General features: G+C 35.4%; 1 protein-coding gene across 1 annotated transcript in view; it reads right to left on the bottom strand.

Annotated features, from left to right (window-relative positions):
* Positions 1-8,834: 8,834 nt before the first annotated feature.
* Positions 8,835-15,890, bottom strand: part of LOC131937051 (uncharacterized) — a 7,608-nt gene continuing 552 nt past the window's right edge. The window contains exons 2-15 of the mRNA XM_059294235.1: positions 15,791-15,882; positions 15,409-15,539; positions 14,832-14,925; positions 14,614-14,729; positions 13,569-13,598; positions 12,779-12,872; positions 12,607-12,673; positions 12,268-12,316; positions 11,577-11,597; positions 11,397-11,420; positions 11,028-11,121; positions 10,327-10,442; positions 9,125-9,154; positions 8,835-8,932 (exon numbers count right to left, since the gene is read on the bottom strand). Coding sequence (XP_059150218.1) covers positions 8,835-8,932; positions 9,125-9,154; positions 10,327-10,442; positions 11,028-11,121; positions 11,397-11,420; positions 11,577-11,597; positions 12,268-12,316; positions 12,607-12,673; positions 12,779-12,872; positions 13,569-13,598; positions 14,614-14,729; positions 14,832-14,925; positions 15,409-15,539; positions 15,791-15,882 — 1,056 coding nt within the window. The remainder of the gene's footprint in view (positions 8,933-9,124; positions 9,155-10,326; positions 10,443-11,027; positions 11,122-11,396; positions 11,421-11,576; positions 11,598-12,267; positions 12,317-12,606; positions 12,674-12,778; positions 12,873-13,568; positions 13,599-14,613; positions 14,730-14,831; positions 14,926-15,408; positions 15,540-15,790; positions 15,883-15,890) is intronic.

The following is a 15,890-nucleotide window of genomic DNA, read 5'->3' on the forward strand; positions in this document are numbered from 1 at the left end:
GGGCTGTAAAATATATAAACATGTGAGCCGTGTTTTTTGTGGTAGCAACATTTAAATGTTTCTCACTGTGATTTTACTCACTTAGATAACTTTAAATTTTTAAATGCAGATAAAAAGAGAAGAAAAATATTAATCAGAATTGGAAATGCATCGAAGAATTTTAAGCTTATGGGCTTGTTAATTAATGTAGAAGAGTTGCGAAAAAAATAACTGATATTTTATATATTTAACTTTTAAATTATGATGTCTGTTTGTTAAATTAATATGAAAAAGCGATATTAAAAATTTCAAAGCAATAAAATTCACTAGCCTGGAGTGGACGTTGGATCTGTTCCTGTAAGTAATTATATGTATATATATATATATATATATATATATATATATATATATATATATATATATATATATATATATATATATATAAATTTATATATATATAAATATATGTATATGTATATGTATATATATATATATATATATATATATATATATATATATATATATATATATATATATATATATATATATATATATATACATATATATATATATATATATATATATATATATATATATATATATATTTGTATATATATACACTGTTACCTACTTAGGTCGAGTCATTTTTATTTTGACATTGTATAATTCCTTATATGGAATGATGGTGTAACACCTGGGGTTTTTCCACTAACTTATTAAGGTGTTTGAGACATAGAAATTTTCCATTAAAATCTGATTGAATGATTCTGATCAGATGATTATCCCAACCAATGGCGACATGAGTTGAGGATAACCTCCCCTGTCCCAGAAGTCTATAATTGCACTGCACACTCGCAACACGAGGCAGTTTATCTTGACCTGGCAGTCTACGAGGCAGTTTTACCTTAGTCAGGCAGCCGTCCATATTGTCCGGCTATAGACTCTGACCATTTGAACGTGAGAGTACTTAAGACCTGTGTGTGCCTTGCTTTCTTAAAGTGATTTAGTCTTCTAGTTTAATATTACTTGTCGCTCAGTAATTCTAGAAACTACAGCAGTGTTGTGTGGCCTGTAGCTGTTCTTTAGACAGTGTAGAAATCTGTGATAGTGTTTTTTCCTACATTGTGTAAGTTGGTTTTTGATATTTTATACATTAAATATTTTATTTAGTTCAACCTTGCGTTCTGCCACTTCTGAGTTCGCTGATTAAAAGGTCGTATGTAGATTGGATGAGTGTTAATTACAATAGTATCACTAGCTTCCCTAGACATTAAATTCGAGCCCTAGTGGTCGTTGTGTTAAGTGTTCATCCACTTAGGCCGTAAGGCATTTGCATATGACCCCGAAAAAAGAATCCGGGGACGTTCTCCTTCTATTTGGCTGATAGATAGGTTAACGTTACAAAGTGGGGGCTCGCCGAGATTTAATCTGTCGTTCCAGTTGTTGGTTATATCAGTTGAATACTAAGGTTAGTTGGATTTAGTTGTTTTTATATCCAGTAGCGCAGTGTCCTTACAACGCGCGCAAGCATAGAGTTATCTAGGTCAATAGCCAGACGTGTTGTCCCAGATTGAAGAGGTCAAGTACACGGCCCAACGCTGTGTGTTAAGTTAGTGAACCTAGGCTTGTTGTGATTTGAAAGTTAGTGTTATGGAGTCTTTTTTGGCTAATCCTACTTTTGAAGAGGTCGAGAAGTTGAGTAGAAAAGTTTTGATTAGTGTTGTTAAGGAATTGAAATTGGATTATTCTGTTACGCAGAAGTCAGAAGTGTTGAGAGATAAAGTTGTTGTTCATTTTATTAATGAAGGGGTATTTGATGAAAGTTTGTTGGCTGGTGTGTTACTCCGTGAGGAGAAAGTTGCTTTAGAGAAGGCATTAAAAGAACAGGAGTTAGAGGTTAAAATTGCTTTAGATAGGAGGAGGTTGGAATCAGAATTTGGTCAAGTTAGTGATGTTACTTCTCTGGTAGATCCAAAAAAGTTGTCGGTGGGGCAAGTGATTGCCAAATTTGGGAAATTAGTTCCTAAATTTGATGAAACAGATTTGGTCGTTTTCTTTAACTCGTTTGAGAGTTTAGCGAAGACATGTGAATGGCCCGAATCTTCCATTACTGCTTTATTGAGCTCTGTCCTTACTGGGAAAGCTGCAAAAACATACCAGGCACTCTCTCACGACGTTCAAAATAACTATAGTTTGGTCAAGACTGCCATTTTAAATACCTACGCACTGACGCCCGAGGCCTATCGGACAAAATTCCGAACACTCCGCAAGTTACCCACACAATCATATGTGGAATTTCTCTTTGAAAAGGAGAAAATATTCTCAAGGTGACTACACTCTGAGGAAGTTTCTGAGTTTGAGAAACTCAGGTCACTTATCCTAAGGGAAGAATTCCTATCGTCCCTGCCTGAAGAGATACGACTACACATTCTGGATAACAAGATAACTGACATCCAGAAGGCTGCTGAGTCGGCTGACACATATATGTTGGTGCATAAGAAACCACCAGTGTCAGGAAACCGCCTCAACCCCGTGCTTCCCCTTTTTGGCAGCAATCCTCCTGTTGGCCAACATTTGAAGGCATCACAGTCCAGAGAGAAACCAAGATCAACTCTCAATCGTCGAGCAGTATGCCAGTTCTGCAAAAGGTCTGGGCATCTTGTCAAGGACTGTTACAAACGTCGTCAATATAACAGAGAGGTGGTGCGTACTTCCGCGCACTATGCTCTATCCCCTCAAGCAGCCAGTTCAACTATGAACTCTAGAATTCAAAAGGACTCTAACCCTAAGTGTCCGCAAGAAGGTAGTCAAGTCTCCACACATTATGTGCAGTCACATTTTGACTGTTCTCGCCACCATCCAGTTTCTTCCGAGTCTACCGATCTCGAGGGATTGAGAAAAGTTGACTTTTCATCTTTTATTGCCGAAGCCATCATTAGCAAACCAGGTGATCCGTTGTCTCAGAAGAATATCACCGTTCTAAGAGACACAGGAGCGTCACAATCACTCCTTTTGAAAAGTTCAATGGACATTTCACCAGAGACGAACACCGGAAGGATTTCCATTATCCAGGGAGTGGGGACAAAATCTACTGTCGTCCCTCTACACAAGTTTGCCCTGAAACATCATCTCGTCGAAGGTGAGGTCATTTTAGGTGTGATAGATAGTATTCCAGTCCCAGGAGTACACCTACTTCTAGGGAATGACCTTGCGGGAAGCAAAGTATACCCCTGTACGGTTTCAGACCCTTTGTCAACAGTTCCAGATAATGATTATGAACTGTATCCTGCATGTGCGGTGACAAGAAGCCAGACCAAACAATTGGCTGACACAACGTCTGAACCACACCCGCCGTCATCGTCAAGAAATTCGACTCCCAAACTGGAGTCTATGCTTCCAGAAAATACAAGTCTGGGCTTACCCCTGAGGATATCTCAGGAAGACATCATTAAAGCTCAACAAGTCGACGCGGAACTCAAAGCAGCGGTCGAAAAATCTCTATCATCTGACGAGGGAGAATATTTCGCCGAGAACGGCCTCTTCTTTCGTCGCGCTATACCAGTGATTGCCTCACCGGCCGAACCATGGTTGGGTAAAAACCAGCTGTGGATCCCTCCACCTTATCGGCATGAAATACTTAAGCTGGCACATGACCATCCAATGTCAGCGCACCCAGGTGTCACTAAAACGACGGCGAAGATCAAAGAACTGTTCTTTTGGCCCAAAATGAGAAAAGATGTGTCGCGTTACTGTAGAAGTTGCACGAACTGTCAGTTGGCCGGAAAGCCAAACCAGACAATTCCTAAGGCCCCTTTGAGTCCGATTCCTGTAGTAGAAGAACCTTTTTCTAAAATCGTCATGGACTGTGTAGGTCCCTTGCCTAAAACCAAGGCGGGCAACGAGTACCTACTTACCTTTATGTGTTCAAGTACCCGTTTTCCCGAGGCGATTCCCTTACGGAACATTAAGGCAAAGACTGTAGTCAGAGCCATGACCCGGTTCTTCACTACCTTTGGATTACCTAGAATCGTGCAAACAGATCAAGGCAGCAACTTCACCAGTCACCATTTTCAGGAAGCGCTAGCCAAGCTAGGCGTTACCCACATCACCAGCTCAGCCTACCACCCTCAGTCTCAAGGCGTACTTGAGAGGTTCCACCAAACCCTCAAAACCATGCTAAGGACATTCGCTAACAGTAACACCCAATGGGATGAGTCTGTTCCTTGGATTATTTTCGCCGCGAGGGACTGTGTCCAGGACTCTTTAGGCTACTCGCCTTTTCAACTTGTGTTTGGACATTCTGTCCGTGGCCCCCTGAAGCTGATACATGAACGGTGGACAGGTACCAGCGATCATCCTGTGGAAAACTTCGACGATTTTCACGTTCGACTGAAAGCCGTGTGCGAAATGGCTCACAAGAACTTAAGAAAGGCCCAAGTGAGAATGAAAGGACTGTATGATAAGAGTTCTTGTAAACGAACATTCAATCCAGGCGACAAAGTTCTTGTGTTAGTACCTAATCTGAACAATGCGTTATCCTTGAGATATTGTGGACCCTTTACTGTGCATTCAAAATTAAGTGATTTGAACTATGTTGTCAATACGCCCGACAGAAGAAAGAAACAGACAGTGTATCATGTCAACTCACTGAAAAAGTATTATGATAATTGTAACAATTTTCATTCCACAGCTAAAATTACTTTACCTGTATGTTCAAATGTTTCTGATGATGTGATACATGATAAATTGAAACCCCCAAAATTGGTAAATTCTTCCTTTTTAGATAATTTGAATGTCCACCTTATGCATTTGTCCACAGAGGAAAGCCATAGATTGTCTCAGTTATTTGAGACATTTCCCTCTATTTTTGGGGATGTCCCCAAAGAAGCGAAGGTTCCACCTCATGATGTAGACGTTGGTGACGCAAAACCCATTAAACAACACCCCTATAGAGTTAACCCGGAAAAAGCTGCTTTGATAAAAGATGAAATTGACTATATGCTCAAGAATGATATCATTGAGCCCAGTTTCAGCAACTGGAGTTCCCCATGTCTCCTAGTCCCGAAAGACGGTGGATCTTTCAGGTTTGTGACCGACTTTAGGAAGGTGAATGCGCTCACCAAAGCTGATTCCTATCCCTTACCTCGGATAGAAGACGTTATTGATAAAGTTGGGCAGGCTAAGATAATTTCCAAAATTGATTTACTTTCAGGATACTGGCAAATCCCATTATCTGACCGTGCAAAAGAAATATCTGCTTTTGTAACCCCTAATGGTTTTTATAGATACAAACGTATGCCCTTTGGTATGCGAAATGCTGGTCAAACTTTCCAGAGGGTCATTAACTCTGTCATTGCTGACATAGACCAATGTGAGGCCTACATAGATGATATAGTTGTATTTTCTAATACTTTTGAAGAACATATTGTTCAATTGACTAACCTTTTTAGAAAATTGTCTGAAGTTAATTTTACTGTAAACTTACATAAAAGTGATTTCTGTAAAGCTTCAATTACTTATTTGGGTTATCAAGTGGGAACGAACCAAGTTCGGCCCATTGAAGCTAAAGTAGATGCTATTGTAAAGTTGCCACCTCCCAAAAATTGTAAAGAGATCAAAAAGTTCCTTGGGATGGCTGGTTACTATAGGCGGTTCTGTCAAAACTTTTCAGCTATTGCTGAACCTCTTACTGCATTATTGAAAAAGGGTGTTAAGTTTGAATGGTCCAATAAATGTCAAGAAGCTTTTTTAACCATTAAGTCATTTTTATCAAATGCTCCTGTTATGGCTGCACCAAATTTTAGCAAGCCCTTTAAACTTGCCATTGATGCTAGCAACTTAGCCATTGGCTCAGTCCTATTTCAAGAAGACAACATGGGAATTGACCATCCCATTGCCTTTTTTTCCAGGAAGTTAAATGAGAACCAAAAGAATTATTCTACTATTGAAAAAGAAGCTTTAGCTTTGGTTTTATCATTACAACATTTTGAAGTCTATGTCTCTTCTTCAACCAATCCAGTCAGAGTGTTTTCTGACCATGATCCCCTGAAATTTACCTCTAAGTTAGGACAGACAAATCAAAGAATATTGAGATGGTGCTTATATTTCCAAAATTTTAATCTGGAAATTTCACACATTAAGGGTAGTGATAATGTTGTGGCTGATTGTTTGTCAAGGATGTAAAATCTTATTGTACACATTGATCATGTGACATGCTTTGTGGTTCATTAGGACCATAAACAGGTTTTGTTTGAGTGTCACTCATATGAAAATGAGTGGTGTGAGTTTTGAATTTTTTTTAAAGTTCCAATCCTGTTGAATATTTTGTTTATTTTCAGGTGAACCTTAATTAACGGTGGTTTTTGATTATATGTAATCTTTTATAATAATATGTCTCATATGACTCCATTGATATTGTAGCTAGTCATTGAAATAAAGGTCTTACCCTGGCGGGTTTACCACTTTTAATATCCTCATGGAAATATTGTAATACCCTTTTTTGAGGGATTTTGATGTATAATTACTTTTTGAAGGGTTACTCCCCTTTCACCAATTGTAAAAGTTGGAGTTACTTCCCTTTTATGTTCAGGGATATTTTCATCTGGTATTATGATTTTGATTGCCTACATTTGTAAAACATTTTTGTTATTTCATTGCCAGATTGGTTCCCTATGTATGTTTTTGTGGAACCTATCTGTCACTTCCAAAAAGGGAGGGGATGTGACCTACTTAGGTCGAGTCATTTTTATTTTGACATTGTATAATTCCTTATATGGAATGATGGTGTAACACCTGGGGTTTTTCCGCTAACTTATTAAGGTGTTTGAGACATAGAAATTTTCCATTAAAATCTGATTGAATGATTCTGATCAGATGATTATCCCAACCAATGGCGACATGAGTTGAGGATAACCTCCCCTGTCCCAGAAGTCTATAATTGCACTGCACACTCGCAACACGAGGCAGTTTATCTTGACCTGGCAGTCTACGAGGCAGTTTTACCTTAGTCAGGCAGCCGTCCATATTGTCCGGCTATAGACTCTGACCATTTGAACGTGAGAGTACTTAAGACCTGTGTGTGCCTTGCTTTCTTAAAGTGATTTAGTCTTCTAGTTTAATATTACTTGTCGCTCAGTAATTCTAGAAACTACAGCAGTGTTGTGTGGCCTGTAGCTGTTCTTTAGACAGTGTAGAAATCTGTGATAGTGTTTTTTCCTACATTGTGTAAGTTGGTTTTTGATATTTTATACATTAAATATTTTATTTAGTTCAACCTTGCGTTCTGCCACTTCTGAGTTCGCCGATTAAAAGGTCGTATGTAGATTGGATGAGTGTTAATTACAATAGTATCACTAGCTTCCCTAGACATTAAATTCGAGCCCTAGTGGTCGTTGTGTTAAGTGTTCATCCACTTAGGCCGTAAGGCATTTGCATATGACCCCGAAAAAAGAATCCGGGGACGTTCTCCTTCTATTTGGCTGATAGATAGGTTAACGTTACATACACACAAATTTATATATGTAAACATATATAAATAGTACATATATATATATATAATTTTTAAAAATATAGGCAACAGAATTATGGATTGTAATTTCATAGATGATATATTACTCTTAAAATATTAGGATCACCGTGAAATCCTTTCATTCGTTATGTTGTGTTTGTATGCATGACCTATTTTATGTATCAATGATTCATGTATTGATATAATTTGGTTGCAACAACCAATAAAAATGCATACTGTCCTGTGTGAAAATGCAAAGCTACGAATCAAACACGAATTATCAAAATGAACTTACCATTTTGAAACAAGTCAACGTCTGAAATTTTAACAGAGAAAACTGTACTTAGAATAGCTTATTTATATTTGTGATATAACTATAAATACGTTTTAGCTTTTGCTTTTAATGCAACTTATCTATCAACCCAACGTTTTTACAAATAGCATTATTAATCATTGGTTCATTTTATCTAATTCTATATTTTAACGGTCAAAACGTTTTAGTAAATATTTTAAAATTTTAATTTTAATTTAAAGATTTTTAATAAATAGGGCCTACTTATTATTTGAGCACTCAAAACTCAATTGCATTAGGTTTTCATTGATAAATCAAATACACACACTAAGAATATATATGTAAACTCTTTTGGCAATTAAAATAAACATTTTAAAATTAATTCAATTAAAATATTTATTTTTTTATTTCGTATCTGTATAATTATTATGTAATATACTATAAATATAGATATAAGATCAGACCACCAACTGTTGAGTTATGCCAACCAATTTTTAGATTATAAGTCATAAATATCTGATTGCCTAAATTAAAAATTGCTAACACCCATAAATGTAATTACCGCATTTGATTCCTCGTAAATACAAATCATAATCTGTAATGTTGTCAACCTATAAACGAAAAATCAACAAAATATGTTATTGTTATACATGATTATAGTCTCAAAATGGCAATTGTAATATTTCTAGCCATAGATAAAATTAAAGATTAAATCGTAAAAAAAATTCACTTACCGCACGTTGGATTTCATTCGTGTTGCAGTACAGATTACTCAGACATAGATACAACGTATCAACACCACTAGTGAAAGGAATAATGTTGGATTATAATAAAAATCAGATTATGTTATAATCGTTAAAAAAATTAAAAAATAAATAAAGGAGTCAAAATTATTTGTTCTAAATAATTATATATATATATATATATATATATATATATATATATATATATATATATATATATATATATATATATATGTATGTATATGTATATATATGTATATATATATATATATATATATGATTCCAGTTTTATGGATATAAACAAATAATGTTATTACGGGCAATATTGCACTGAGCCTGAAGTAGCCTCTTGAGAGTTCTGCAGCATAGTCAGGTAACTAGCAACACAAGCGGGCGTTCCTCTTTGGCAAGCTGGACAGTAGAAGTAAATGGCGGTGATGCCCGTGGCAAACAATAATGTAATACGATCTTTACAACATGTCTAAAACATTACCACAGATTTCACGCACTATATATAGTTATATATATAATCGTATATGTTAATCTATTACGTTATATATTACATCCACATTCTATTTACAAAAATAAATTAAAACATTTTACCAGAAACTGTGCTTGCAGTGACGTTGATCTCTGAAAAAATATTAAATGTTTATATAATATGATGAGTACTCACACTTTTAATTATCTTACTAATAAAATATTCAGTTCATTTTGATCTTCAGATTTAACAATACAACACATGAGCTTTAACCAATAGGGCTCTTAAATTTTACTTTCATAAAACGTTTCGTTGTTAAAATTTTAAAAAATTCTCAATCGACTTTGGATTTAGGGGTTGTTTATCAACGATGCCCAACTCTTATGGTAGAAGGGGGTCTTAATGGTGTGAGGGTGTTTAATGAGAGGAAAGTGTAGGAGTCAGATAGATGCACACTATACATTTCTAACAGCAAATGTCAAAAACTGAATTTAATCGTTTTTTGTTTGTTTTTTCGTTTTAAAAAACTATTTTGTAATTGAAAAAAAATTCGTTAATATACTCTACGCTGACCGAACATCGTTCTGTCTTGTTTTTTTTAAATCAATGCTTAAGAAAAATTAAACTACAGTTTTGTAAGCGGTTGTAGGCTGAGGTGTGACATCATTGTAGGTGGGTGTCAGCCTTTCTGTGACGATGTGTGACGGTGAGGAGGGCAGAAGGTAAAATCGTGACGTCATTTATGGATGATCCCTTAGATGGTACACATTTAGTACAGGCTATTATTAGGTTTTCGTGCCCCCGTATTATCAGAGGCGTAGCCCGGGGGAAAACTTTCGCTTTGCCCCCCCCCCCCCCCTCAAACTTTTAATTTGTTTTTCCAACCAATTTTGGCGCCCCCCTACGGCCAGCGCCCTAGACGCCCACCTAGTTCGCCTTACAGGTAGCGCCGGCCCTGGACACATTAAGATATTATTTCACTTGTTGACTGTGAACATGACTGTGAACATGACTGCGAACATGACTGTGAACATGACTGTGAACATGACTGCGAACATGACTGTGAACATGACTGTGAACATGACTGTGAACATGACTGTGAACATGACTGTGAACATGACTGTGAACATCACTGTGAACATGACTGTGAACATCACTGTGAACATGACTGTGAACATGACTGTGAACATGACTGTGAACATGACTGTGAACATCACTGTGAACATGACTGTGAACATCACTGTGAACATGACTGTGAACATGACTGTGAACATGACTGTGAACATCACTGTGAGCATGATAAAATACATAGAGCTGTACTCACTACAGTAAGGGAGCATCGACAAGATGTCGGTCTGTGTGCTGTTGATGACGTACCACTCCATTTCTGGTGAGTAGTTGCAGGCTTTGAAGATGCACCTCAACTTATTGTTTACGTCACTGTCATATACATAAGCACACCATTCAGTATAGTTTGAGAATTACCTCATAAAAAACCTCATATATTACTTTTATAATTGATTTATACATAATGCACAGAAAAAATGTGTATGTTTATTCAATTATTTTTGTTGAATTGAATCATTTAATAGGGGCGGCGTGGTCGAGTCTGTAAAGCTTATGGTGAGTCGGTAAAGCTCATGGTTGCTAAACCGAAAAGTCTTGAGTTCGAACCCTCGGGCAGATGAGGCTCGTTAGCTGGGGACAGCCACTCTTCTAGGAGAGACAACTCCAAAGTTAAACAACTGCTGCCTTGTAGTTTGTTCTTGGTTGGACAAAGGCTATGGAAGCAAATCCAAAAAGAAAAGCAGGCTGAAATCGGAGTCAATGGCCTCAATGGCGCATAACCAGTTGACACGTAACGCTTAATTGTGTTGGAGGCGTGGTCGAGTCGGCAAAAAGCTCATGGTTGATAAATTCGAACAAAGTCTCGAGTTCAAACCCACTAGCAGATAAATCTCGATCCCCTTCAACACTAATAATTAAGAACGAAGAAGAAGAAGAAGAGAATCATTTAATAGTTACATGCAAATTAGGTCGCTGTTTGATGGATGAAGTGAGACGTTCTTGGCATAAGCATTTGAACATGTACTCGTGGCCACTTCACAGCTTACAGGGGCTGCGAGATATAAGTTAGAGGGGCGACCTCGATTTATGACAGTTTTGTTTATCAACAAGTTATCCCCTTTTTTAAAAAAAATGTGTAATTTTTACCCTCATGCGAATTGTCTTTTTAAAATTATTTCGTTTAAAGTAATCACGCATTTCCCTTTGTTAAATATTGTTTTGTTTTAAAGAATGATCTTTTTTCTTATGACGTTGCAAATTAATTCTAAGCTGTTTTTTTTTATTTTGTAATTTGTTTTAATTTTATTTTAAATAGTCGAGTCCTACCTGGTGTTGTTGTTACCATTGTTCCTAAAAGAAGAAAACATTATAAGAAATGTGGGTGTTTTAAAAATTTTATTTATTAAGACACAAACTAAGGGAGATAACCATAATTATGCTACGACGTCGAAAATTTCAGAACTAAAGCTCAAGTGAAACTGTGACATTATAAAAAAAAACACATACCATTCCTAAAAAAGTCCACGTCTGAAATTTAGGAACAAAATAAAATTTTTGTTTGCTAAAGAAATTGACAAGGATACAAGTCATATGGATAATTAAGTATGTGTTTTTATATTTTTAAAATACAACGGGTTTTAAATAAAATGCTTTAACCATTTTATAGCCGGGGAGTTCAATTGTTTTGAAACAATGTATACACCACGTCTGGTTTTGTTTAACATGATATGATATAGAGACAAATGAAGAAAAAAAACGAAGTAGGAAAAAAAAGAAAACAGACGAACAGAAAAAAAAAAGAACACGAAGAAAACTAACTTTAAAAAAAGTGATTTAGTATTTAAAGAAACAGCATTTTTGGGATGGGAAAGTTTAACTATCAGGGTAAGGAATTAGAACCAACAAACATTGAAGACTGCGTACCGAATGTCAGGACCATATCAGTTAACGATTAAATCCTTTAAAATGTGTTGTTACTTTTTCTTAAAGGGACAACTTTTTAATATTACCGAATACTTAATTTTGGAATTTAATGGAAAACAAAACTTTAAAGCGTGTGTTGTTTAAAAGGTGGAGTAAGAACAGTTTGGTTCTAGGGAATATATATATATATATATACATATATATATATATATATATATATATATATATATATATATATATATGAAAATATGTGTATTCAAATAAAGATACTTACCACATTTGATCCCCCTACTACTTAGATCATAGCTTGTTATACTGTCAATCTAAAGAATACATTATTGTTTGCATGTTTTCCATAGTAATATTCCAGATTTCTGGTTTTGTGAACTAATAAACACATGATAAATACTAGTTCAGGGGCTGATAGTCTCCCTTGTGCTATGGTAACTGTGGCAACAGGGGCCGCAACCAAAAAAGATGTAAATTATATCCCCTGACTGATAACCCATGGTTTCACATGATATTGGTAATGTCTATATACCATACTCATTGTAACATGGAACGACTTGTATATCACCATTTCTACAAAAAACACATAAGCTTAAAAACTTACTGCTAAAATAATCTCTGGCATGCTACAATATCCGTCGCTCAAACACATATAGAGATCTGTTATATTCCTGTAAAAGAAATGTTTTAAATACACAAAATAAATTAGAAAAAAAGTCGTACATTTCAAAAAGTGCGTTTCTTGTCTTGAATTAACTTTGTAGATGAGTACTTACGGGCAGTAGGTGTTCAGTCCTGAAGTTGCCTCGTACGAGTTCTGCAACAGTCGCAGATGGTTATGTATACAGATGGGTGCGGCAGTCTGACAGCCTAGGATTGAGAACACACTTAACGGATCCACACTCAATTTAGTTCTACAATATACGCGAGCTAAATGTACATACATGTATCACAATCTGTAATGAGTAAACTAATTAAATTTCATGCCAAAAAGGATAAAAGTCAAATAGATCACAGTTTTCTGAGCAAACTTAATTTATTGTAATAGAAAATTAATTATCATCAACAAAGAGTTAAAACGCCAGGTACATTAATATAACAACAAGAAGTATAACCGAAACCTAAAAACTGCATGCGGTATATCAGAAGCGGTATATCATTAGGAGCGGTGATATATGAATAAAGAATTATATGTTTTTAACTATGAGCCAGAGGCGTAGCGAGAGGGGGGGGGGGGCGGGGGCGGGGGGTGCGGACCGCACCGAGTGACACCATTTAGGGGGGTGACACCAAGGCAAAAAATAGCAAAATATATAGATAAAAACTTGAGGGGGGGGTGCAAATCGAAAGTTTGAGGGGGGGGGGGGGTTGCAAATCGAAAGTTTGAGGTTTGAGGGGGGGGTGCAAATCGAAAATTTGAAAGTTTGTTCCCGAGAAGGGTCACTACGCCTCTGGGGTGTGACACCATTAAGCGCCGCACCGGGTGACCCCGACCTCGCTACGCCACTGCCATGAGCTGTTTGTAAAACATATTTATTGCATTTATTTTACATTAAAAAAACTTACCAGAAGCAGGATTTACTGTAATGTTGATCACTGAAGATTGAAAATAAAATAAAATTGTATCATGGTTCTATGCAAATGAATGCATGTATTATATGTAATGTAAATAATATGTTTAATTGTACTAATTCGGATAGTATATTCTTCTTATTCCGCCTTGCTCCCTAGTGGCTATATGACCGACATACATACATACATTACATATAACCACAAACGATAAACACAGTTTATATATATATATATATATATATATATATATATATATATATATATATATATATATATATATATATATATACATTTTGTTTTTCAATGTTTATATTTTTTATCATATGCAGAAAAATCCTGACATTCATTAAAGACAGGTGATGACAGGGTATTATTAAATCGAAGTATTTATGTGTTAAACTAGAAGTTTGGACGATGTTAATAAAATATCGCCATAAGCTTACTACGGTTTGTGTTGAATTATTTATAGAAGCCTACCACATTTACTAGACACATTCACTAAACAACTTAGGGTAGTATTAATCACCAAAAACTTACCACATTTACTAATCTTAGGGTAGAATTGATCACCAAAAAACTTACCACGTTAACTAAACAACTTAGGGTAGTCTTGATCACCAAAAGCTTACCACATTTACTAATCTTAGGGTAGAATTGATAACCAAAAAACTTACCACATTTACTAAACACATTGAATAAGGCGGCTTAGGGTAGAATTGACCATCGAAAACGTACCACATTAGCTAGAGAGGCTTGTTTTGAACAGATTATGAAAGCTAACCACATTTAGAAACCAAAACTTATCACATTTACTAGAAAATTTAGAGTAGAATTGATAACTAAAAACTTACCACATTTACTAGAAAATTTAGAATAGAATTGATAACTAAAAACTTACCACATTTACTAGAAAATTTAGAATAGAATTGATAACTAAAAACTTACCACATTTACTAGAAAATTTAGAATAGAATTGATAACTAAAAACTTACCACATTTACTAGAAAATTGAGAATAGAATTGATAACTAAAAACTTACCACATTTACTCGACACATTGACTAAGGCAGCTTGGGTAGAATTGATTAAATACGCCTGCATCTCTGGTGAGTAATTACAGGCCGCGAAGATACACTTTAGGTTGTTGGTTGCGTCGCTGAAAAGTTAAAACACAAGCATCGTTATACAGTTATTTCCCTTCACAATTATTGCTGATTCAATAAAGTGGTATATTGTTTTGTATTTATAAACTACTTACATGCAGATAAGGCTCCCATTAAACGGATGAAGAGAGACGTTTTTTGCATAAGCATTTGCGCACATTTCGGTAGCCGCAGAACAGCTAACAGGAGCTATAAGGTAGACAAATCAAACGATAAACAGTGACACTGTGAGGTCGATATCTAGTTGTTTTTTTTTGTAGTTGTAGTTTAACAACATATTGTTTATATAATTCTTCATAGCATAATCATTAAATTAAAATAATATATAAATTAGGTTGCTAAATATAACATACATTTGTTATTCCTGTACACGACGTTAAGTTATAAATCAATATAAAGTTCATTGAGAAATTGTGTAAAATGCCAGTTTTTTAAAATGAAATTTATTCGGTTTATTTATTTTAATAAACGAAGACCAATACCAAACTACTTAGAAATTAAATATTAAAAACATTTTATGTTGTATCAATACCATTGCAATCCTGATGTTGGTGTATCAACATCTATTTTCATTTTTTTAAGTAAAACGTAAATGTGTTCAGTATAGATCGACACATTCACAAACAAGATTGACATTCAGAAGAATTCTAACGAAAGTGAACGCTAGTTTACCAGGAGTGCAGGATTCGTTCAGGGTCGTTGCCTTGGCAACGTTGTTTGGCAGCAGGCTGGTAGAGCCGTTGAACAATACTTCCGACACGACATCCGTCCAGTAAACAGAATACTCTCTCACAAATGTTGCCCTAAAGTATGCCGGGTTCAACAGGTTTTAATTAGATACAGTTGAGAATAAATTTTAAAATATTTGAAGTAGTTTTTATTTTTTATTTTATCTTGGAGATCTATTCTCTAAAAAAAAAACAGAAATAAGGGTATACTTCTTATTTTATTAGAAGTTTTAAAAATATGTTACATGCAATTTTGACTGAATATAGTTCATTTTTCTAAACTTTGATATATAAATCGAACTATGTTTTCTCGTCTAATTTGTTACCTGAAGACAATAGGTCCTACTGGTTCGGTGGGTGCAGTCCAGTTGAATGTTAAGTTAAATTTCAGATTTCTGTTTGTGTGTACTAATGCTTTCTGAAACA

Source organism: Physella acuta, unplaced genomic scaffold (genome assembly GCF_028476545.2).
Source record: "Physella acuta isolate Inbredline_101_S28 unplaced genomic scaffold, ASM2847654v3 ptg000199l, whole genome shotgun sequence".
Classification (NCBI taxonomy): domain Eukaryota; kingdom Metazoa; phylum Mollusca; class Gastropoda; family Physidae; genus Physella; species Physella acuta.